The 24639-nt window shown below is 41.7% G+C and overlaps 1 protein-coding gene across 1 annotated transcript in view; it reads right to left on the bottom strand.

The window, feature by feature from the left end:
- NOX3 (NADPH oxidase 3) overlaps positions 1-24639 on the bottom strand; it is a 57071-nt gene that overhangs the window by 6330 nt on the left and 26102 nt on the right. The window contains exons 10-12 of the mRNA XM_058534305.1: positions 19617-19779; positions 8275-8421; positions 4016-4140 (exon numbers count right to left, since the gene is read on the bottom strand). Coding sequence (XP_058390288.1) covers positions 4016-4140; positions 8275-8421; positions 19617-19779 — 435 coding nt within the window. The remainder of the gene's footprint in view (positions 1-4015; positions 4141-8274; positions 8422-19616; positions 19780-24639) is intronic.

The following is a 24639-nucleotide window of genomic DNA, read 5'->3' as shown; positions in this document are numbered from 1 at the left end:
AGGCTGGTGCTAAGCTTTTCACTGGTGACTTGTCTTTTCCCAGGGACCTGGCATTCCAGGGATAAAATAATAATTGATCTCTGCTTACAAGTGTCTAATATTAATTACATTGATAGTTGAAGCTATAATAATAAGTTGTAGTATTCTAGAGTCTAAGGCTATTGCAAATACACTATTTTTAAAATTTTGGGCTAGGAGGTATGCTGTAGAGGCTTGATTCAGTGACATCCAAACCTTGGGTGGGGGGGGACTCTCATTCTGGAAGAGATATAGTCATCTATCAGGAGCAGAGACTTTACACAACTACTGTGCTGAAAAATTCAATTGGGCTTTAAGTACATTTATGTACTGAACTTTGATTACGGCTTCTGAAAAGGGATGAACACCTTCCTCACAAGGGCAACAAGAAAAGTGACAGCTGTATAGTTTTCCCAGCTTCAAACTGTTCTTTATGCCTTGCTCCCTGCAAAATTGGATGCGACTCACTTCTCAACACTACACAACATAATTTTTCGGGCAGAGTTTGTGCAAACTCAGTTCCCCTCTCCATCTCTTGATATTGTGTTCCTGGCTCACATCTTTCTGAGGGAAGGGAGATAATTAAATGATTTGGTTTGAAAGGCCTTCCCCACTGGGCTGCGAACTTCAGGCGTAATAAAAATAAACAGTAATAAAAATAAACAAACAAAATATGAGATGTAGATAAGGGAAAAATCATAATAAAGAGTGGTCCTATCTATAAGAACTTAAAACCAAGATACATGTGTCTGTGTCAAAAGCCTGTAAAGTGGGAACATTCATTCCAAGATAATTGAAAACTGAATGTAAAACATTTATTGCATGAATAGATTTTTTTTCCCAAAAGGACTGAATAGCATCAAAAAAATCTGGTTGTGGCTGTAACATACAAGCTTGTAACATTTTGTTAGTTTTCTACCAATAATCCCTTAGCGGAAACTATAGGTAAAATGATCCAGTCTCTGCCTCTGGACAAGTACCCGATGGGTGTGAGATGAAGGGTGGTGACTTTCAGGGCTCAGAGCAGGCTGGGGGTCTAGCAGCCAGGACTGGGAATTGAGTAGAGAGCACAGAGGAATCAAATTCTGAGGCTCCAGAGGCCAGGATGGGTTCCAAACACCACATTTGGAGAAGATGGACCTCCAGAACTGGGTTGTAGGCCCAGGGACAGCAAGGGTCAAGGGAAGAGGCAAAATGGAGCCAGTGGGTTTCAGGAGCGGTGCCTGGAGAGTCCCAAGGCCACTTGCCACGGGGCTTGGCCAACTCTCATAGGGCATGGAGCCTGAGCTCCGGGGGGCAAAAGTGATCGTGCAGCTGGTCTACTCACGCCCTTCCTTAACCCTGAAGCCAAAGGTTAAGCTTTTCTTGGCCTTTCTTGTTGGAAATCTTTCACTCTCAGGATGATTCAAGGTCAGGAGTAAGTCCCACCAGCGCTCTTTCCAATCGTGTCTTCCCTGGACTGATGTGGGCATGGTGTGGCCAGGAGTCCAGAGCCTCCACAGTGAACACTCTTGTTTTGGGCCCAGGGTTTCTTAGGCAGGCTGCCAGAGCACAGGGTGTAGGGAGGGTTGGCTGAGGTCTCAGAGAGCACAGGGCAGTTTAAGTCAAAATGAACTCACTCTAGGCCACTGGAATTGGACGGGTTATGAACCCTGGACAGCTACCTGGTCACTCTTTCCACACCTCCCTCCTCACCAAACCTCCTTCAAATAGCTCGTCCAGAGACATCTAGCAAATTCAGTGACAATTAATAAATAAGAGAGTGGACTAGTCTGGCACAGAGAGAGTAAGAAAAATGTAAAAAAGAGCAGCCGAACTGACCAAAAGGTGAACAATATTCACCAGAAAAGTATTCCATGATACAGAAAAAGTACTAGGGACCTACACAAAGTGTAATGAAGCAGTAACTTCACTGCAGGAAGAACGCAAAGCAGCAATGCCAGAGCTGAGGGGAGAGAGGGCAGACGGCAAGGAAATCACAGGAAATAGGGAATTAGTCAGAAACACCCTCATAGATTTTAATTTACTCTTAATGGTTCAACACTGATAAAATGGACAGGAAAAATGTTAGGGTATGGAAGACCTAAATGGCATGATTAATAACATAACTATGAGTAATATACTAAAATCTATGACCTGCCAATAGAGATCCTCTCCTCCCAATACTGTGGTTCTTGGATCTCTTGTCAATCTGTATTTGCTTTTTTGTCCATCTCATCCAGTTGCATGGTTCCAAACACAGTTTATATGCTGACTCCTCCCACATGTATATCTCCAGCCTGAATTTCTCCCCTGAACTCCTGACTCAAATTCATCTGCCTATTGGACATCTCCACTTGGATGTTCTGAAGCTCAACCTGTCAAAAAACTGAACACCTGACATCCCATGCCTGCCAGCCTGCTCCTCTTACAGTCTTCCACATATTAGTGAGTGGTAACTCCACTCTAGCTTGGGCCAGGTCCCCCATCCAATCCATCAGCAAGTCATGTGAGCTCTACTTTGAAAAAATACCCAGAATCCAACTGCTTCTTACCACCTCCACTGCTCCTAATCCAAACCACCACCATCACTTACCTCCTACCGGCCTCTCCACTCCTGCCCTACACCCCTCACTGTGTATTCTCTCACAGCAGCCAGAGTGATCCCGTTAAATATAAGATGGATCATGTCACTCTTCTGCTCAAAACTGTAAGTGGCTTCTCATCTCAGAATAAAATCCAAGGTCTTATAATGACCTGTAGCTGTCCCCCAGTTACCTCTCCTAAATGCCTTCTCCTGCCACTCTCCTTTTCACCCCCTCTGTTCCAACCTCACTGACCTCTTGGATCATGCCAGGAACAGTGTCTCCTGCCTCAGGGCCTTGGCACATGCTGCCCTTCTGCTCTTCCCCAATTGTCCACATGGCACACTCCCTTGCTTCCTTCAGGCTTTTCCTCAAATATGGAAACTGTTCTTTAAATGAAGACGATATTAGGACATGCTGACTTAAGAGCTGTAGATGATGGGGGTTCAAAACAAAGACTGATTTAGGGAACATATAATAACAGTGATAAATGCTTACACTAGTGCTTCGCACTTTACCAGGCTCTTCAACATACTATGTGTTTTGTTGGCTATGGAAAGGACACCGTGACTGCATGGTATCATCTATGTTTTACAATGGGCCCAAAAGCTCAAATAAGATACCTCGTTTCAGGTCACATAGCCAGTAACTTCTAGAATCAGAAAGCACAAGCTTCGCTCCTGGTTTATGGACCCAGAGCAAATGCTCTTCCTCCTCTACAGTGAAGTTTATTATATAATGATTATAATCATAATATTTGATATAATAGTAATGATAGCAGCTAACGTTTACTGAATTCAAAGTGTTGTTTTAGGCACTTTACACGTAGTCATGCATTTAATCCTCCCAGAAGCCTAGGAGGTAAGCACTATTGTTATCTGAAGTTAACGGAGAGGAGGACTAAGTCAGGGGCAGAATAAACAGCCTGTTGGAGGTAAACCAGCGGTAGTGGCAGAGCCAGGCTTTACACCCAGGCACTCGGGCTGCAGATCCTGGATCTTTAACCACCACCCTAAATCCCTGCTTGGTCTTACAACATTTTTTGTCTACTTTGCTAGACATGCTAGATACCATCTACAGCCGGACTTAAGTGAATTTCTCCAGTTGGGTAATTTGAGATCAATGTGTTCACCAAAGATTTCTTGAAGACATAGGTAGTTTAAGAAATACCATCTTTAATTGAGTTTAAGTGTGAACAAGTTCAACCTAATTGCTTATTGTCAGACGTCGTAAGCCAGTCAAGCATAGGTGTGTGGTTCCTGAAACATCCCATGACCACCTTTTCTGAGGTCGATGTCTTATCTTTGAACAAGCTGCCCACTACTGCAGATCAACCAGCAACCAGCCTGTGCCCAAGAGCTTTCCATTTTGGCAGCCACTTGAATTTCTCCAGGGAGACTCCCAGCAGGCAGAGAGAAAAGAGCATGCCTTACCTGGGGTGATTGTAGGCTATCTGCCGGAATTCGTTGTTCCAGTTGGGTCTTCCATAGAAGGTTTTCTGCTTTAACCCCGTAATCACGTCAGCATTTTCATCCCAGTGTAAAGCTATGTGAAACGCCTAAAATAAAAATTGTGGTATCAGAAGACATTTAGGAAAAAAAACAAAGAGAACCTGCTTCTAAATAAAGGATGAAGTAATCACGCTTGTTCGTAGATTTAATACTCAAAAAAATGATATGAGACTGGAAAAGCTTATCATTATTATCAGATATCACCGATTTTGCATTTTAGGACAGGCATCATATCTCCTTTATCTTTGTATTCCTCCTTGGACACTAGTGAAACAAAGTGCCTTACACCTAGGAGATGGGCAATGACACGAGCCTAGGAAGAAGATTTTTCTTTAAAAGGATGAGAGTAATACAGTAAATATGGTTCAGGGAAAGCAAGCACTAAGCTGCATCCCCTTTTCTGCCAAACTTTTCAAAAATTAATCTCCACCTCTGTCCCCATTCACGATCAGTTCTGCCAACTGGGGTACAATGGTATAAAACGTACTGTTCGGGTTCAAGTGCTGGGAGGATGCTGATTCTGGCGTCCTCTGGAAATGGCGCCCAAAGCATAGCAAGGGGCATGGTTGGAGCTCTGTGCCCAACCGTTTGGCATCAAATTACTCAAATGCACCCAGGCATCAGGTCACCAGTGGTCGATAAATAAGAACCTGGGGTATAGCAATGCCTGTGACGATTTTTTAAGTGGCTGAATTCTGGTAGCTACCTTGCCTCTTATGTCTCCTGAGATTTGTGTCCCCTCTGCTCACCCCTTAGACCCATTCACAGCTCTTGAGCTCATGTGCTCCTTTTGCTCACATCCTCTGACTCGCCCTGCTCCTGACCAGTTTGAGTATCAACCCCGTTAGGCCAGCTCTTACCCCAGGTCCCTGCTGTATGCCTGACTTCCCTGGCTGGCCTTCTCATCAGTCTAGGAAAACAGCCAGGGATAGGCAGATGGAGCAGAAAATAATGGAACTGCCCTAACAGGCCAGTAGATGATGGCAGACGGTGGCAGAATCGCAGACATCCAGTCTGCAGGAAGTTGCCTTCAGGCAAGTCTGACCCCAGGTAGCAGGGCTACTATTGGGATCAAGTTTGGGAGTAAGGCTCCAGGCAAGGAGAGGGAAAAATGGGGAGAGGAGGGTAGGACCTTCTTCTTAGGCAGGTTTATCAAGACAGAGAGGGAAGCATGAGGTAGGAGACAAGAGTTCAGGAATAAGAACTGAGGTGGTAGTTGAGGACTGAGCCTTGGAAACTGGCAGAAGCTCTGTGGTCAGAACTAGAACTCAAGGTCAGAGTGTATTAGCCTCCAGATTGGAGTGGCAGTGCTACATCCCCACAGCCCTCTTGCTTAACAGTAGGATTGGCTGGTGCCACGTGGGAAGCTGGTTTCAGCTGTGGGCAGAAGAAGGCAGAGATGGTCAGCTCCCTGTTGACTGAGTGCCAAATCTAAAGATAACTCAGGCCTTATTCTCCTTGGCTTCTCCACCACATGCCTGAACATTGATTGCTTCTTCTTGATTCTGTTTGCATTATAAGATCCTAGTTCTCCTTCTCTCTGGATCTTATTTGATTCAAGGAAGAAACATTCAATTTTGTTTTCTTATATTCTCCTATCTCAAAATGTAGCTGCCTTCCAGTCTCTAGTTTCAGCTCTCTGCACCTCTCTTGGACCACTACTACCCAAAACACTTCCATTTTCATGGCCCAGGTAGCATCATCCACAAAGATGAATCCGAACTTTCTCTCCTGAGCCCTCATCTTCCTACCTGAGTGGAGTCCTGCCTCTCGAACTCCCCACACATACCTTTATGTAGATTTTTTTCTGTTACTTCAAATTGATCATCATAGCTAAAAAATGAATCTTCCCAAATAATTTGTAACTTCAGTTTACTTCCACATACAATAGTTGAGTGATTTCTATAGGCAGGCAGTGTACTGTGAATGGAATAGTACAGAGAAGAAAGAGAGGTCTCTGCTTTGTGAGGAATTGGTCACTGAGGGAGGGGCAGCCCATGTGTATGACTGCTATGATATGAGTCGGACCATGATCCTTCTCTACTAGAGACAGAAAGAAAGTGCTCTGGAGAAATAAACAAATCACTCTGGTGAAGCTCCAAGTGATTTTGACTAAGAGAACTGGGGATGGCCATAGGGGACTGGGCTTTAAGGAATGATTCAATACAGTAGGCAGTGGAGAGGGACAGAGGGCATTAGGTGACATGTCTGGGAGAGGGAACAGTATCAGCAAAGATGTGGAAGCATGAAATTGCACAGCATGATAGGAAAACACACATTGTTCAGTGGCTCCAGTGCCAGATAAAAATGATGGGAATGGGATAGAACAAGTGGGATGCTTCAGGTCAGGAAGGGCCTTAAAGTACTTGCTAAGAAGTTTGGGCATTATTTAATAGAAAAAAGGGCCTTTCCAGCTTATATTTGTGGTACCGCTGAACTATCAATCTCTGATGTTCAAACATTTAGAATTATATTTGTTCCATATTTCTTAGCCTAATGTTCAATTAATCTCCAAACCCCGTTGATTTGCCCTTCATAATACCTTTTCCATCTGTCCCTTCTGTTCTTGTCATTCTGCCACTTTAAGGTTGTTGAATTCAGTTTAACAATTGGCTGTTTCTAAAACAGCCTTTGATTCCTTACTGACAGAATGTACCAATTATTTTTTTTCCCAAAATTTGAGCATCTAAAGAATTTCCAACATGTCATGGCAAACGTCTAATAACATGTCTATTTCAATTTACTTGTATTCAGAAAAAAGGTATATTTTAAATACTTTTGGAAGTGGCAGAGATGGGATGAGGCGGAGTTGTGTTGTCACAAAGTCAAGCAGAGCCTCCATCTTGCAACTCCTAAACGACTGGGAATGCCTAGTGGACACTCAGGATCAATTCACTTTAGAAGCAGAAGAGCAAGCACGGGACCAGACAGGAAAAGACAAAGGCTGTGTCTGTGCTTCACCATATGGATCATTAGTCAAAAATCCCATTTGAACACAGAAAATGTTTGTTTGGAAAACATAATTAACGCTATTTAATTCATTAAGATGTTTCAAGACTAATTCCCAAGAAACCTATATTTCAATTTATCCCAGAGGAATAAATATTTGAGGCCAACTGCAAATAAGACCCTAAAAATTCATTTAACTACTGAATTTCAAGCAAAGTCTTATTCATTTGCAGAAGCACAGAGTCAAATTACAGTGATGTTCTGTAGGGCCAGTGTATTTGTCTGTCTATGTGTGTGTGTATGAGAGAGAGAGAGAGAGCCCAGGACCTCGCAGGAGTGTGTTCACTTACAAATTTAGTGATTAGTGCAAATCTTGGCTCAAACACACTTTCCTTAAAGTAAATATCAATTGTAGTCGCTACAGAAGTGCTGATTAGAACATAAATTTCATAACCTAGTAATCACTTCACTGTTAGCTTCCATATTTGAAGAGTTAAAAAAGATATAAAATGTAATAGTTATCATTCAATATTATCAACATTGAAATACTACCATGGTGCAATATTTTGATATACATTATTTTTGGTAAACTCAGCCTTAATGTTTCATCAATACAATACATTACAGAACACCTGCCACAACAGAAGATCATTTTGATCTTAAGTGAATAAACATATGTGCACACAATTTCTAAGAATGCCTTAAGAAAAAGAAATTTCTAGATAAATCATGTATTCATAATAATTATTTTCCATAGGAGCTCATGTACTTTATAGTACAAAATGTTGAGTATAAATACATGGGAATTTTTTCTGTTTATCTCTGAACAGCTCAAAGCATAGAATTAGAATCAATGAAGATCTCAACAAGACAATACAGCCAATCAATAATATTTGCTTGATGTCACTAAAATGACAAATGCAACTTTTGGTGACATCATTTTCCTTGGGTTTCCAAACTTGGAACTGTCTTCTGTGAACCAAACTCTTTTCCAATCTTCTTTTCTACTCTTCAGCAAGTTAACTTTAGGTTCTTTTATTGCTACAATTTGAATAGCTCTTTCTAATCTGGTTTTATTATATTCTCCTTTACTTTTTAAGAACATAAAAATAATTCTTTCGTGCTACCAGATAACTATGCATAGAGCTCATTATTGAAATTGTTCCTTTTCTCTTTGCTCTATTATTACATGAGGTAGATAATATTGCTCATTTTCAGAGTCTTATCAATACCTGATTTTCATCCCAGCCAGTAAGAAATATATGATAACTCAGAAAGTGAGTTTTCCCTCTCTCACTCATCCACGTTTCCAGCGAGAGTAAGAGATCAGCAAACCACTCAAAAGCTGTCGGATCCCGGCAAATCCAGTAGAAATACACCTGTCAAGAGAGAAGGCAGGAGAACAGATCTGTCCTTAATGTGCTGATAATCACAGTCTACTTTATCTCCATTAAATTATTTGAGCCCAAATGGGCACTTCTGCAAAATAACATGCTTCTCTCTGCCAGTGAACAAACACTCACACTGTGATTTCTTTTGAAAAAAATTCACATTGTGTTTGAAAAAGCCCAGAGTGAATTCAGAGAGTAAGGAGACTATGGGTTGTTGCCAGTTTCTCTGGATGAGGATCAATTCACCGCCTTCCTGGCTGTGCTTCTTCTGAACGAGGTTAATAATCATGACTAGCTGTGCCTTTCACTGCTCCCAAAGGGCGATAAACCCTTAGACCCACCCCCTTCATCTTTACTTATGACCTAAGCTCGGGGTTTGAACTCTCTTCTCCAGAGACCCCAAAGGCTTGTGCACCAACTCACTTCACCAGCATGACCTCAGGAGGGTAGAGATTATGGTAATTGCAGAATCAAGCCACACAGGCCAGAAGATTTCCCTCAGCCAGACGTATCAGTGTCCAAGAAAGCTGGTGGGTGGTGACTGTGGCTGTGTGTCAATTGCTAAAATGAAGTTATGGCTAGGAACATTTTTTTTTAACTCTCTGTGTTTTGCAAATGGCAGGTGACAAGAAGTGGTTTGGGTTCACTAAAATAAAGGCTTAGTTTTTGTGCTCTGAGTTTCAGATAACTGTATCTGGAAGAAACCACAGGAGACAGATTTATTAATTCTCCTGATTCTTTTCACAGTCCTACCTCCTGCTGCCCATTACTGTTTCCTGCACCCCCTCCCCGCAAAGAGACATCTCTACTGCTTAGCCAGATCTATCAGCGGGCGGGTGTTGATCTTCATCAGGAAGTATCTCCTCCAAAAGCCAGTGTTCAGCCAGTCCTGGTGGTCTAGTGGTTAAGATTCAGTGTTCTTACCTCTGCCACCAGGGTTGGTGTCCTGGTCAGGGAACCACACTACCCATCTATCGGTTGCCATATGGTGGCGACTGCGTGTTGCTGTGATGCTGAAAGCTATGCCACCAAGGTTTCAAATACCAGCAGGGTCACCCATGGTGGACAGGTTTCAGCAGAGCTTCCAGACTGAGACAGACTAGGAAGAAGGACCTGGCCACCCACTTCGGAAAAAATTGGCCATGAAAACCCTATGAATGGCAGCAGAGCATTGTCTGATACAGCGCTGGAGGGGGAGAGGATGGTGCAGAAAGATCGAACAGGATTCTGCTCTGCTGTCCACAGGGTCCCTGGGTCACTAGAAGTCGGAATTGACTCCACGGTACCAATAACAACAAAGCCAGCATTCTCCTTCCTGCCTCCTCCACCAGCCAGCTCACAATCATTTAATGAAAGTAATAGATGAGATTTAATTAACAGATCAAATTCATGAGGGAAAAAAAATCACAGAATTCAAGACTAAACATCTTGGCTAAACATCTATCTCTCTGAGCTAGTGCAGGAATTTATCATATTAAAATATTAAATCAAATGGTCAAGGGAAGGGGACATTTGAGCAAAGATGTGGTCTGAGACAGAGGGTGACGAGCAAGGGGATGACGTGATCTCAGGAAGGATGATGGGAAGGGGCACTCAGGCAGCTGTGTTGAGAATAGACAAGGGGGTGTGGGGGGGGAAGAGTGGAGGCCAGGAGGCTGATTTTATATCCCGTGTTGGTGATGAATACTGCTATCTGCTTTCACTTTGCGTAGTGCCTAATCTAAATTATTCTTTGAACACCTTAGCCTTCCCTTTAGTGTGCTTTGCTCCTGGTGGAAATAGAAAACCTACTGACTGAATTTAATGCCCTTCTCACCTCTCCCTCCTTCCTGTTCTCTGTAGGTTGTTTTACCTAAGAACATTAATGGTGGCATTTGGTATAGAACAAACATCATTGATTTATTTTCTATTATTTCCCACTCTTCAAGGAACACACTTAAAATATTCATATAGGGATAATAAACCAAAACAGCTGCTTTTTAAAAAACTTGTCTATTTCAAATCCCATTCCAATCATCCTTACTGGAAAAATGCCCACATCTTAGCTTTCTTTACTCACTGATGCTTATCCTTTCAAAGAGAAATCATTTCTGTCCTTACATTCTTGTGGCATAGCTGTGTGTCAGCGTTCTTAGGGCTCGCCAAGCCTTTTATACTTTTTGTTTCCTTGCAATGGCTTTGTGTGTTTTTCCCTCTGTAATTGACTCAGAGGCGACACCGGGCAGCTTTGGTGCAAGAGGCAATGGGCGGGCACTGAATAGGCTCAGGAGAAGTGCTTCAGGCAGAAAAAGAAGAAAAGAGACTTTGAACAGAGGAAAAGGGTATTTACTTTGACTCTCTTTCATCTTTCAAATGGAGAGGGACACTCACTGTGAGGGGACAGAAGAGTTCCACCTCTGCATTTCGTCGGGTGGGAAGGACCTGGTCAATGGTAGAAGAAACATCCCAGACAATAGGCTACCCCTCTGTGATCTGTGCTCCCCGCACCCACCTCTCCTTCGTCTCCAAAAATAAAACAACCCTAAAATCAGTTACCTGTAGAAAGCGTGGCTTTCAGAATTCTGTAGCTGATATCAGAGGCCAAAAATATTTAAAGTTATTTTAAAAGGTTTTGTTAAACAGAAAGTCAGCCTCAGTAAAACGATGAAAGTTCTGAACTTTCGTGGTAATGAAGTTATTTCTTTTATAGGACTCCTCCCGTACTTTTTGTAGACATAATAGATTCCCCAGATGTTTTAGGAGACCAAGCCGGGACTGTGTCATGGGGTTAGGGAGTTGTGTGTGCATGTGCCCTGTCACAGGCCTTTGCTGTCACATCATTCCCGGGCACTAACGACCGGACCAAACTCAGCCACGTCCAGTCTCGGAGGGTCCTGGGTCTGAGCGACACTTGCGATGCTGTGTTCTCTGTGAGCTCCATCTCATCCCCGTGTTCCCTGCAGCCTGCATTTCTCTTTAAGAATTCCATAGTAGTGCCTGTTGACCAGGTCAAGGCCTTCTGGGGCCAGTGGGAAATGGACCTGTGCTATTTTTTGGTAAACAATTCCAGAAAATGAATTGAAAAAAAGAAAAGCTACTTGGCTATTTTACTTCCTCTCCCACAGCCTGCATAGGCATCTGTGAACACAGGCAGAGGACACATCCAAAAATACAAGCTGTATTTCTTTAGACCCAAAATCAATTTTCCCAGAATAGCATGGGGACAAAAATTATTTATCTATCTATGGCCCAGAATCCCTCCAAAGAAGGAAACTGTACCTGAGGGCGCAGGTTTAGGAGGCAGTGTGGTATGATAATTAAACATTGTGAGCTCTTGACTCCTACAACAGTCCTAGACCCCTGGCTTCACCATCTATGAGTTGTGTAACTGGGGGCAGGTTATGTAACTGAGCCTAGATTACCACACATGTAAACTGGCAAAAAAACATGGAACAATGACCCATGAGATTATTCAACGGAAGCATTTAATTCAAGATTTAACAGACGCATTAAGTATTCTGAGACGTTAACTGCTATTGGTACTATCCTCGCTGTCATTTGGAGGAGCTTACAGAATGAATACCACATGTTTATATTAGGGAGCAAAGGGAGCCGTTTGCTTTACTTGGGGTCTGTGTCCCCACTGGTCACTCCTGAGTTATAGAGATGGTGGTCATTGAGAGGAGGTGAAACTAAACTTTGTCTCTAGTAACAGTCTTGAAACCCCAGCATTGATTATAAAGACTTAGTTCTGAAAAAGTAACCCTTTCACTAGTGAAAATGCACCATAGGCTCTGTGTATGCTAAATCCACATGGAGGTGTTTTATAGGGTGCCAAGGCTGACCTTGACCTCAACTGATGCCTCCCCCTAAGAGAAGGCCGGGGGTTTGCACCATGACCTTGCCTCTTCCTGGGCAGCACCCTATGTTCCCCACTGTTATGGACTGAATGTTTGCATGCCCCCAAATTCATATGTTGAAACCTTAACTCCCAATGTGATGGTATTTGGAGATGGGGCTGTTGGGAGGTGGTTAGATTTAGATGAGGCCATGAGGGTGGGGCCCCCACAATGGGATTAGCGCCCTTATAAGAAGAGGAAAAGACCACAGCTCCCTCTCTCTGTCATATGAGAATGCAATGAGATGGTAGCCATCTGCAAGCCAGGAAGAGCATCCTCACCAGAACCTGACCCTGCTGGCACCCTGGTCTCACACTTTCAGCCTCCAGGACTGTGAGAAATAAATATTTGTTGTTTAAGCCACTCAGTATATGGTGTTTTTGTTACAGCAGCCTGAGCTGACTAAGACATCCACACTGTACAAAATAATAACAGAACTGACAGAAGCTCCAAACAAGCAGGGTGATGGAGACTTTCCATGGAGGGAATCATGACGATTTTCCAAAAAGAGAACTTTTCTCTCTGAAAAGATAAAGACTGTCATTGATTTTTAGAAAATGTAACACCGCCTCAATAAATGGTTGCTATTATGTCCTGGTTTTTACTTTGTTGTTGTTGTTGCCAAGGTCATCCTGGATGAACAACAGCACACAAATTTTTTTTTTTTTGAGGAAGATCGGCCCTGATCTAACATCTGCCAATCCTCCTCTTTTTGCTGAGGAAGACTGGCCTTGGGCTAACATCTGTGCCCATGTTCCTCCACTTTATATGGGGCACCACCACAGCATGGATCGATAAGCAGTGCATCGGTGCGTGCCTGGGATCTGAACTGGTGAACCCCGGGCCACCGCAGCGGAGCGTGTGCACTTAACCGCCTGTGCCACCTGGCCTGCCCCAACAGCAAACAAATTTTGAAGCAACTATTTCTTCTTATTTAGAAGCTTCCCTAATATGGCTTCCATGTCTGGTTTCAAAGAGATAAAATTGTTTCTCCAGTTACCCATTGTAAGACTGAGACCAGCCTTTGTCAATAATTTTTTAGTCCTTAAAACTTTTTCTTAAAGCCATTATCCTTAACGTTAATTATTTCATGGCTATCCTGATGCTTTTCCCCGAGACCAAGGACTGAGCTTATTGTGCCTCAGTTTGTTCTAATTATAGTTAATAATACTTGTTGGAAAATCGAGATGTTCATTAATATAGACATGTGTTGCTTAATGACGGAGATACATTCTGAGAAATGCGTCATTAGATGATTTCATCATTGTGTGAACATCATACAGTGTACTTACACAAACCTAGGTGGCATAGCCTACAACATACCTAGGCTATATGGTGCTAAATTATGGGACCATCGTGGTATATGTTGACTGAAATGTCATTATGTGGTGCATGACTGTAGTAGAATGATTAAATAAATTGTGAGATATCCATACTACAGAATGTACTGAAGGCACTAAATAAAATGAAGTCTATCAGTAGGTATTGACACTTGAAGGTGCTCCAAGTCATAACAGAAAACAAAAACAAAAAAATTGCACATCTCTCTCTCTCTCTCTCTCTTTCTCCTTCTCTCCTCACATCCCACATCCCTATTTGTGTAAAAATAAAACAACGCCCTGCATGTGTGTATAGGTGAGTATGTGTATACAAATGCATGGAAAAAGAATAGAATAAGATGCACTCAGCTGTTTAATGGTGAGCCCCCTGGAGAGCAAAGTGGTGGTGGTGGTTAGTTTGGGGTGGGAGGTGAATGAAGGGAGATTTTTGACTGTTCGGGTATTTTATTTGAATCTTTTACAAGGACATTGTCGTCATGTATGGCTGGTGTCGTTAATAAGCCAAGATATTAAAAATATTGATAAACCAAGATACTAAAAATATTAATACTAGTTACCTCTCCACAGGCAATGGTGAGGCCCAGTGAGGCCTGAAGTCTTTTGAGGCTGCCTAGTGAAAGATGAGAAGCACATGCGTTTTCTGGGGAGACAAAGATGGCCTCGTGCTCCCCAGTTCAATTGATTACAAGACTCTCAGTGGTAAGTATAGATGATCAATTCCAGGAGCACCCAGAGCTCCAGTGTGAGAGAAAGTGAAAGTAAATAATTCCTCAAACTAAACAGATTAAATTAAAAGCATTTTTCATTCATTAGAAAAAAGAGCAGGCCCTCCTTTGTTTTGTTAATGTATTTAAGTAGAGTATGGATTTTTGCCTTTCTTGGCCTTTTCGCCTTGTTCCCACTGGCCCATGCTGTCTTTTTATTTGAATTATCTGTTTATTATATTAGGTTAAGAACCCAAAGGCCATTTTGCATGGGACACACTATAAATACCCATTATCACGGTTATATATTATTGACCTGATAAAGGAAGACAATTTATGAAGAAATTAGATTATCTCAGTTTTTCTATCGTCTATTTTATTATAGTCTGAAGATTACATACGCAGTTAAGAAAATGAACCAAATCTTCCAGTTGGCAATTCTCTCAGCTCTGTCTACACGGCTGTGATATTAGGGAGACTAAATGTGTAAGCCAATATATTTATGTCAGCCATCATCCCTCTCCCTCCCAATTCGTATACACCTATTTCATTCATCATTTTGACAGTTTGCACAAGCAAACTGTCCTAATTTTTTTCAGGAGCTCTTTTCACAAATTGAGTGTGATGTGGAATTAATCATACCCGTTAGGCAGGAGTTGGACGACTTTCATTACCATGGGGCATCTTTACCCCTCAGCACTAGGCTTCCTCCATATTGGATCACAGAGACTTCTCAGCCACTCACACCCCCTTCCCTCATCCCAGAGGAGCACTATGTGATTATCTGTGGTCAACTAAGTAAAGTTTGACTCTTACTCCTGTGTTGAAAATACCCCTTTCATATATTACAACTTTTTTTGTTTTCTTCACAGCAAGCCATTATCATGTTTATTGCTATTTTGCCTTGTTGGGAAGTCTCCCCCTAACCACTTCTCTCTCTTCCTATCCCTCTCCTTCCCACTATCTTTTTTTTTTTTTTTGGTGAGGAAGGTTGGCCCTGAGCTAACATCTGTGCCCATCTTCCTCTACTTTGCATGTGGGACGCTGCCACAGCATGGCTTGACGAGTGGTGTGTAGGTCTGTGCCCAGGATTGGAATCCACAAACCCCGGGCCACGAAAGTGGAGGGCAGGAACTTAACCACTATGCCACCAGGCCGGCCCCTCCCCCCACTATCTTTAAAAATAAAAGATAGAAAGAAATTTTAAAATGCCAGCTTCAAATAGAAAGTGCTACACATGATCCCAAGGGGCAAGCGTCCCTCTGGCAATTCTCCTGCATTTTATGTAGAAGTGTTCTAGAATAATGAGGCAGAGGAGAAGGATAAAGAGAGAGAGTTTGCAATGGTGACAACTGAGAAACTTTGGTGCAAATTGTTTATTGTAGATTTGCACTGTGAGGCTTGTGTGTAAAAATGTATGCCTTTATGCCAACCGGTGTTTTACACAGGGAGGAAAAAAATCTGACCTACTTGCAATTAACCATTTAGGCTTAAAATTCTAGCTCTGAAATCCTATGCTGTTTCTTTGCCTTTCCTTGTTACAGAAGAGAACATTCTGAAAGATATAGCCTAGATCTATAATTGTGAAGACGCTGTTAGATAAATATGCACTGCTTAGCTCTGCAGCTCTTAAAAAATTATAGAGATTCTGACAGTTTAGTGGAAGGGGTAGTATTTATATCTCCAAAGCATGTGGGCGGCCCTGACAAATATTAGTTACATAAGCCTAATGATAGCTGTACTCAAACAAACACAAAGTTGCTTTAAAATAGAGAAACTTCTTAAACTTTATCTCATGCATGCAGACTCCAAGGAAGTGGATCTTCAGTGTGATTTTTCAGCCTAAACTTTCAACGGCATGAAATCTCATTTCTTTCGTAAAAGAGCTTTGACGTGAAAATCAGAAACATACACTCCCATCCTGACTCGATGGCTTTGGACCAATCACTTCCCGCTCTAAGTACAGACGTAGACTCTTATTTGCATATGCAAAGCTAGGAGGTTAAGACCCCTGAAGATATTTTGTGATTCTATGCTTTTAGCTTCCTTTCTTTCATATACCATTATTCCTACCTTTATTTTCAGCTGAATATTGTCCCAATATTACCCCCAATTTTTATAAGTTATAAAAACATTGTTTTTTATTTCCAATTCTATGGTTTCTGTTTTTTGGAATAGAGATCAATGTCCCTGTTTTATAGTTGTGTGGTAACTGCTTAACCCTCCCACTGAAACAGCCTTAAGAAACCCTGTAAACAGAACTCAGGAATAACAATAAAATGATATCAAGATTTTGTGGGTTCCTATATGGACTTTAAGATGTTGTAAGTTCTTATGAGAATTTTTCCTCTCTGTTTATAATAAAATAGTTGAAAGTATTATTTTAATTATGAAATTACTGAACAAATAGTCTTTTTGGTTAAATAAAAAAATGAATGAATCTTAGTAACATAGAGTTTTACAAATAATTATGCAGAAGCCATTTGGTCATTCATTGATTTGTTAAAAATGTATAGAGCGTGTGTGTGTGTGTGTATATATATATACATATCTCATTATGAAAATATCCAGAGAAACCTCACTCAAGGAGCTCAGAGTCTGTTGGGGGAAATAAGACATTTTGTGAGCATGATATAAAAGGACAGCACATGGGTAATAGGGGTTGAGAGAAAGATGAGGTATGAGGAGAGCAATAGGTTTTCATGTCAGTATAAGAGGGCCTGGCACGTGGTAGGTGCTGAATAAATATTCACCGAGTGAATAAGCGAATGAAAGTGAGACACAATCCATCACCATCTCCATGTGAAATATCCTATGACCTTTAGTGTAATGGAAGCTATGAAGCAATGAGCCACCTCTATAAATGAGTTGTACTTGGTAGACACCAAGAGGAAATAAAGAGCCCAGGAGGGCTGAGAAATCATCTAAACCGTAACAAAGCATTGCTGTGGGGTCCAAATATATAAAACAGTGGCCATTTTGCTTGTGTTGCACCATAGACTGAATGTTTGTGCCCCCCCAAAACTCATATGTTGAAACCTAATCCCCAATGTGATGGTATCTGGAGGTGGGTGTTTGGGAGGTGATTTGGCCATAACGTGCCCTCATAAAAGAGACCCCAGAGAGCTCCCTTGTCCATTCGCCATGGGAGGTTATAGCTAGATGGTCCTCTATAAAACAGGAAGTGGGCTCTCATCATACACCAAGTCTGTTGGTGTGTTGTTCGAGCCTCCAGAACTGTGGAAAATAAATTTCTGTTGTTTATAAGCCCCCAGTCTGTGCTATTTTGTTATAGCAGCCCAAACAGACTAAGACACTTTGTTAAACTTATTGTGGTATAGAGGAAAAACGACGGACCGCAGCACAGCAAGGAACTGGATTCAAACTTCCTTTAATATTTATGGGCTCTCCATGCTTCAGGTTCCTTATCGGTAAATTGAGGATATTACTCATCTGAAAAAGGTATTATGACAATTCTGTAATATGACTCTATCACTCTTATTAGTTTTGTGATCCAGCTTTAGTTTTCTCATCTCTAAAATGGGAATAAAAATGGTTAAGTACCTTAAAAAGTTGACGTGGGGTAGTTATGAGTAAAATGCATAATCCTGCTTTCTAAGTAGTCAATGCTCGACAAATCTAGGCCAGTAATAGTAATCTATTTATGTCTCTGGCAGATATAACAAAGCTTTATATAATTTTATGCACATTTACACAGTAATATTTCCACATTATTTATTTGTCTTATTTGGTATTAAAACTCCCTGTTAGATATGGACTCTTATTTCTCTGTTGTGGGGATCAGGAAACCCAGCTCAGAGAGACGAAGCACTCAGGATGTTTCCAGTAAGAGAGGAATTAGGCTGAGGTATCGTCTGGCCAGGAATTGCAGTCTTCCTACGATACCAAGACGGGAGTCATGTTTACCATGTGTTGGTTATGTCATAGAAAGAGCCAGATGGACCTGAGTTTGAATCTTGATTCTGCCTTTCATTACCCGTGTATTTTCAGGAAAGTCACTTTAGTCTCTCTAAGCTTCAGATTCTTCGTCTGGAAAACAGGCATGATATTATCTACTTTTTAAGGTTGTTGGGAAGATTATAAAAATTAGATGAGAAAATGTATGCCAAGCACCTGTCACTTGGACACTCATGAAATGAGTTTTGAGTGTGAAATGAGCTAATTTTACTCTTATTTCTTAGTTAGGAAAGCCCCAACTGTAGGGATCATCCAGTCTGGCACAGCCCCCAGTGCTTCACAGAAGGCTGTTCCTTAATAAATGTTAGGAGAAGAAAGGTTCTGGCTAAATAAGCCTTGGAAGGGTGTGTGAAGCAAGATGGAATGAGGTTCTTTTCTGCAGGACTTATTTCATAGACTAATAGATAATGTGAATCTTCTACAGTGGGATTTGTAGCAGAACTTCATTAAGTTCATTTGGCCACAGAATTCTCTTTAGTGACTAACGTTTCCTAGAACACACACTGGGACATGTTGATCTAGTCAAGCATCTTCCTTTGGTGGGCAAGGAAACCGGAGGCTAGTGTCAGCCAGAGGAGAAGGGGCAGAACCAGGACCAGGACCAGGCTCGCCTGACATCCTGGGTCTTCCTGAGTTGACACCGCTTGGTGTTGGCACAGCTCCATTTCTCCCACTTCTCTAGTGTCTGCCACTGGTCCTAAGAGGGATAAAGTATGGGATGGAGTCTCTGGATAGGACACAGGAAGGGAGGGAACCATGGAGGCATCTAGTTAGAGAACGTACAAGAAATGACAAGTCGGAGATTCACAACTGGATGCCAACACAAGTCGGCAGGCCAATGAACCCTAGTTGTGGCATTTTCTTAAGACCCTCTCATTAAGACCCTGAGTCTATGAGAGGAAGATATTGAATTGTGCACTTGCAACCATAGTATCACGCTAAAGAGACTAAGGAAAAGGCTCCCTGTTAATATTACTAACTGCAGCCCAGTCACATAGCCTCTTGCTGCCCGTTCATATTTTACTGACATGAGCAATTACATGTCCTGTAACGGCAATGAAGCAATAAAATTTATGTCTTGTCATCTTTAACAAGATTAGACATAACCCTTCTCATAAATGTAATACTGAATGGAGATTTTTGAGAACATAAGTATAGTTAAAGATCCTTGAGTTTATCCCTCATAGTTAATTAAAATCCTCCCCAAGAATCAGCAGATGATAGATATAAAGACTTGGAACCTTTTAAGCCATGGAAGGATCAACTAATGATTTTTTCCATACCTTGCTCAGCTTCAGCTGGGTGTGTGACTCACAACACTTGTACCATAGGGATTTCAGAAGAGCGGCGAAGGGAGTGACCCCTATTCCCGCAGCAATGCACACGCTCACAGGGTAGTGAAACACGTCCGTCAGTGCAGCTCCGAATGGCCCGTCCACTGCCAGCCTGCAATCACAGAGGGCAGGCGTACGACATTCAGAACACTCTGCTCTTGAAAACAAAACCACCCAAAACCAGTGCTTTTTATAGGGTGTGTTTGCAAGTGTGTGCAGGGAGGTTGGTTCTGCGCTGGAGAATGCCCTATTTGGAGAACTTGGATTTAGCATGAGGATATGGAAGCTTGCATCATGGGGGACGACCAGGCAGTCCAGCCTGGGTGCCATTCTTGGAAGGACGAAGCCTGACTTCTCTGGCTCGAGCTCACCCCTCTTCCTTGTGGCACACTCTTCCTGCAGTTCTCAGAAGCTTGTTTTGGCTCCCAGCGTCAGGAAGTCTGGTAGAAGAAGCCTTTTCTTTTTCTTTCTTTTTTTTTTTTTTTCCCGTTGCCATCAGAGGAAAAGAGCAGAAGCATCAAGATGGTTTAGAAGCTTATCTGTCCTTTTGCTAATATACTTCTCCCCTGGTTTTATTCATTCAATCTCACATCTTAGCATGTTTATATAATTTTCGTCTAATAGAAGACATTTATTTGGAATAAATATAATTTTGAAATAATTTGTCAGTTATGTAGAGTTTCTAAAACTCATTATTTTAGATTATGTGAACTCAAAATCTGCAATAATTAGGCCAGTGGCAGCACTCTTCGTCTTTGCTTAGCAAGTTTTTCTTTAAAAGGATAAAGCATATTCATTGAATGTGTACAATTGTCTTTAACATGATCCTAAATGGATTGGCCCCTGGATTCTGCTCCATTTCTCATGACCAGTTCTCCACACTTTTTTTTTCATTTCCTAAAATACACAGGCCCCTTCTGCCATGGGGCCTTTGCATGTGATAATCCAAGTAATCACGTGGAAACTCTGCCCAAATTTCTCCCCTCTCCTCTTACTTTGTTAATAATTACCCTTTCATTAGGTCTTATCCCAATCATCATTTCCCTGGGGAAGACTTCTTGGACCCCTTGCACTAGGTTAAATCCCCTCTTATATAATTGATAGCACCATGTAGCCCTCCTGTGTAGTCCTCATCACAGCTGTAATTTTACAGTTTTTGGGGTGTGTGTGTGCATGATTTGATTTGAGTCTGTCTTGATCACTAGACTACAAGTTCTACGGAAGGAGGGGCCATGTCTGTCTTTGCTCACCACTGCATCCCAGGACCTCGCATGCTCTCCGGCCTGCAGTTGTTCAAGAACAATTTGTTGAATAAATCGTAAAGGGTATGTTTTAAATATTTCAGTCAGCAGAATGTATTAAATAACCTCAACTATTCCAAAAGCACACATTTACATATGAACAAAAGTATGCTAAATAAAAGGCTTCTAAGTTATTCATAACCATTCCCTAAGGGGTGTCTGTCGAAGGCACCCGAGGTTGGTCCATTTGGGCTTCCTCTGTGCTCATGAAAGTTCAATTGAGTTTATTCTAAAATATTCCATATGCCAGTCATCCTAACAATTCAAATGAACTCTCCTCAAGCTAATCTTAATTAATAGGGCTTTATTACATATTGATATATGGAAATGGAAGAATAAAACTAAAAGATCATTAACCAGAAAGGGTTAGCATCTCAGCCCACTGTTGATTATTTTATAAATAATTAGATAAGGGGAATTGAGAAAGAAAAAAAATATGAAACTGTCCACGGATTAAAATGTCTTATTGTTAATTGTTTTTATAATTAGTCGTAGTTGGGATTTATTTGACACTGATTTGAAAAGATAACAATTAAATCCAAAGAAGAACTCTGTGTCATATAATCCACAGAAATACATAATAAACAAACTTGTACCTAATTAGAATTGAGAATCTAAGCTGGAAGTGGCAGGAGAAAATATTTAGTCCAACTTCCCTGCTAATCTAGTAATCCTTCCTCCTGCAGCCCCCTGATAGCTGATCCCTTTCTGATGTCAAAATGCAGGGCACCTTGCTCCATTTAGGGGCAGTTCTAAGTATTAGACCATTATTTTTCACGTCTCACTGAAATCTGTCTTCTGACAACTCACGCCTCTTGCCTTCCTGAGAAACACACCCCAGGTCTTGTCACTTTCCTGCGTCTCAGGCCTTTAAATAGTTGATCATAGCTATCATGACACCTCGATTCTTCTTTTTTGGACCAAAATTTCTTCATTTCTCAAGACGTCTCACAATCCTGAATTGGCTTCCTTTGCACAAATTCTTGACTGTCAAGTTTACTCAGCTGCTCCCTCTTTGATGTGGATACCAAGTTTAATAATGCAGCTTAGAAAACAATTGGCCTTTCCAGCTTCTGCATCACGCTGTTCCTCGTTGCTTATAGTCAGCAGCATCCCCCAGTCACGTCTTCATCCCCCGGTCCTGTCACTCCCAACCCACGGCCTTTATTCATCCACGTTGTTCTCCTTGTCTGATCAGCACTTTCATTGTCATCTCTGTTGTAGGCGACCTTTCTTATTTTGCTAATAATAATAGCTAACTTTTTTTATTATGCATTATGCTAAGAGCTTTCCAGGGACTGTCACACGTAATCCTAAACAAAGCCTTAGGTACAATGATTATCATCTTCATTTTACAGATGAGGAAACTGAGGCACAGTGTTACATACATTCTCCAGGATCACACACAAAGCTGGACTTTGAACCCAGGCTGCCTGATGCTGGAGCCCCTGGTTGTGGGCAGCAGGTTAAATTGCTGAAAACTTTAGTATCAACTCTTGAGAAATTCCTCCGTTTTACTTCAGAAGGTAGTGGCTTTTAAAAGAGCCACATTCTCTCCCTTTCTCCTGGGCGCAGAGGAAGAAATTTCCCTCTCTCTGTCTAGGTTTGGTTCTCTTCTTGGGCTCCTTGCCTCACAGATTCCTGGTGCTGAATTAAATCCTTTCTGGGTTCAAAACAGCAAAATAAATATGGTGCTCTCCCCAACATGTTTGATGTAATTCAAAATTAAAACAATATCGAGAGGTAAAATCATCCAAGGAACTCCAATAAAATTCTGATTCTTTCTGTGTTGAAGATTTAAACAAATTCTAGATATTCTAGGGTTTTACTGTTAATGTGTATGCCTACACATATATAGAGGCAGAGATCAAATGAATTTAATAAATGTAGGGAAGCTGCACTAATTACAACTACTCATTTTTATTCATTCAATAAATATTTATTGAGTGCCATCTAAGACTTAGGGCCTGTTCTAGACACTGGGATAACAAAGTGAACCAAACGAAGTCCTTTTTCTCATGGAACTTCCATTCAGTGTGGGGAGGTAGATGGTAAACAAATAAACGAGCAGATATTTAGTGTGTCGGGTTGTGATAAGTACAGTGGAGAAGAATAAAGTAAAGCATGAGGCGTGGGGACGACTGAGTGTCAGTTGGAGGCTGTTGTTTCATATGAGGTGGGAGGGAAAGGCCTCACTGGAAGGAGATCTTTGAGCAGAGACCTGGGGGAAGTGGGGGAGCAGCCAAGCAGAGATCTGGGGAAGAGTGTTCCAGGTGGAGGGAACAGCAGTGACAGAGGTGGTAAGGAAAGTGTTCTTGGTGTGGAAGAAAGAAAAAAAACTCCTAGAAGAAAAAACAGGCAGTACACTCTTTGATATCGGTCTTAACAGCATCTTTTTGAACACCATGTCTACCCAGGCATGGGAAATAAACAAACAAACAAAAAAGCAAATGGGCCTACATCAGACTAAAGAGCTTCTACAAGGCAAAGGAAACCACCAACAGAAAGAAAAGACAACCCACCAACTGGGAAAAAATATTTGCAAATCATATGTCCAACAAGGGGTTAATCTCCAAAATATATAAAGAACTCATACAACTCAACAACAACAACAAAACAACCTGATCAAAAAATGGGCAAAGGAGGGGCCGGCCCTGTGGCTTAGCGGTTAAGTGCACGCGATCTGCTACTGGCAGCCCGGGTTCGGATCCCGGGCGCGCACCGACGCACCGCTTCTCCGGCCACACTGAGGCCACGTCCCACATACAGCAACTAGAAGGATGTGCAACTATGACATACAACTATCTACTGGGGCTTTGGGGGAGAAAAAGGAGGAGGATTGGCAATAGACGTTAGCTCAGAGCTGGTCTTCCTCAGCAAAAAGAGGAGGATTGGCATGGATGTTAGCTCAGAGCTGATCTTCCTCGCAAAAAAAAAAAAATGGGCAGAGGATATGAATAGATATTTTTCTAAGGAAGATATACAGATGGCCAACAGGCACATGAAAAAAGGTTCAGCCTTGCTAATTAATAGAGAAATGCGAATCAAAACTACAATGAGATATCACCTTACACACATTAGAATGGCTATAATTACAAAGACAAAAAGCAACAAATGTTGGAGAGGATGTGGAGAAAAGGGAACCCTCATACACTGCTAGTGGGAAGGCAAACTGGTGCAACCGCTATGGAAAACAGTATGGAGATTTCTCAAAAAATTAAAAAAAGAAATAACATATGATCCAACTATCCCACTACTGGGTGCTTATTCAAAGAACTTGAAATCAACAATTTAAAGAGACTCATGCACCCCTATGTTCACTGCAGCATTATTCACAGTAGTCAAGACGTGGAAGCAACCCAAGTGCCCATCAACTGATGAATGGATAAAGAAGATGTGGTATATATATACAATGGAATACTACTCAGCCATAAAAACAGACAAAATTGTCCCATTTGCAACATCATGGATAGACATTGAGGGTATTATATTAAGCGAAATAAGCCAGACAGAGAGAGACAAACACCACATAATTTCAGTCATATATGGAATATAAACAAATACATGGATAAAGAGAACAGATTAGTGGTTACTAGAGGGGAAGGGCGTTGGGGGGTGGGCAGAAGGGGTAAAGGGGCACATATATGTGGTGACGGATAAAAATTAGACTA

This window comes from Diceros bicornis, chromosome 39 (genome assembly GCF_020826845.1).
Source record: "Diceros bicornis minor isolate mBicDic1 chromosome 39, mDicBic1.mat.cur, whole genome shotgun sequence".
NCBI classification, from domain to species: Eukaryota; Metazoa; Chordata; class Mammalia; order Perissodactyla; family Rhinocerotidae; genus Diceros; species Diceros bicornis.
Note: the sequence above shows the minus strand (reverse complement) of the source record. Positions and strands in the feature narration are given on the sequence as shown.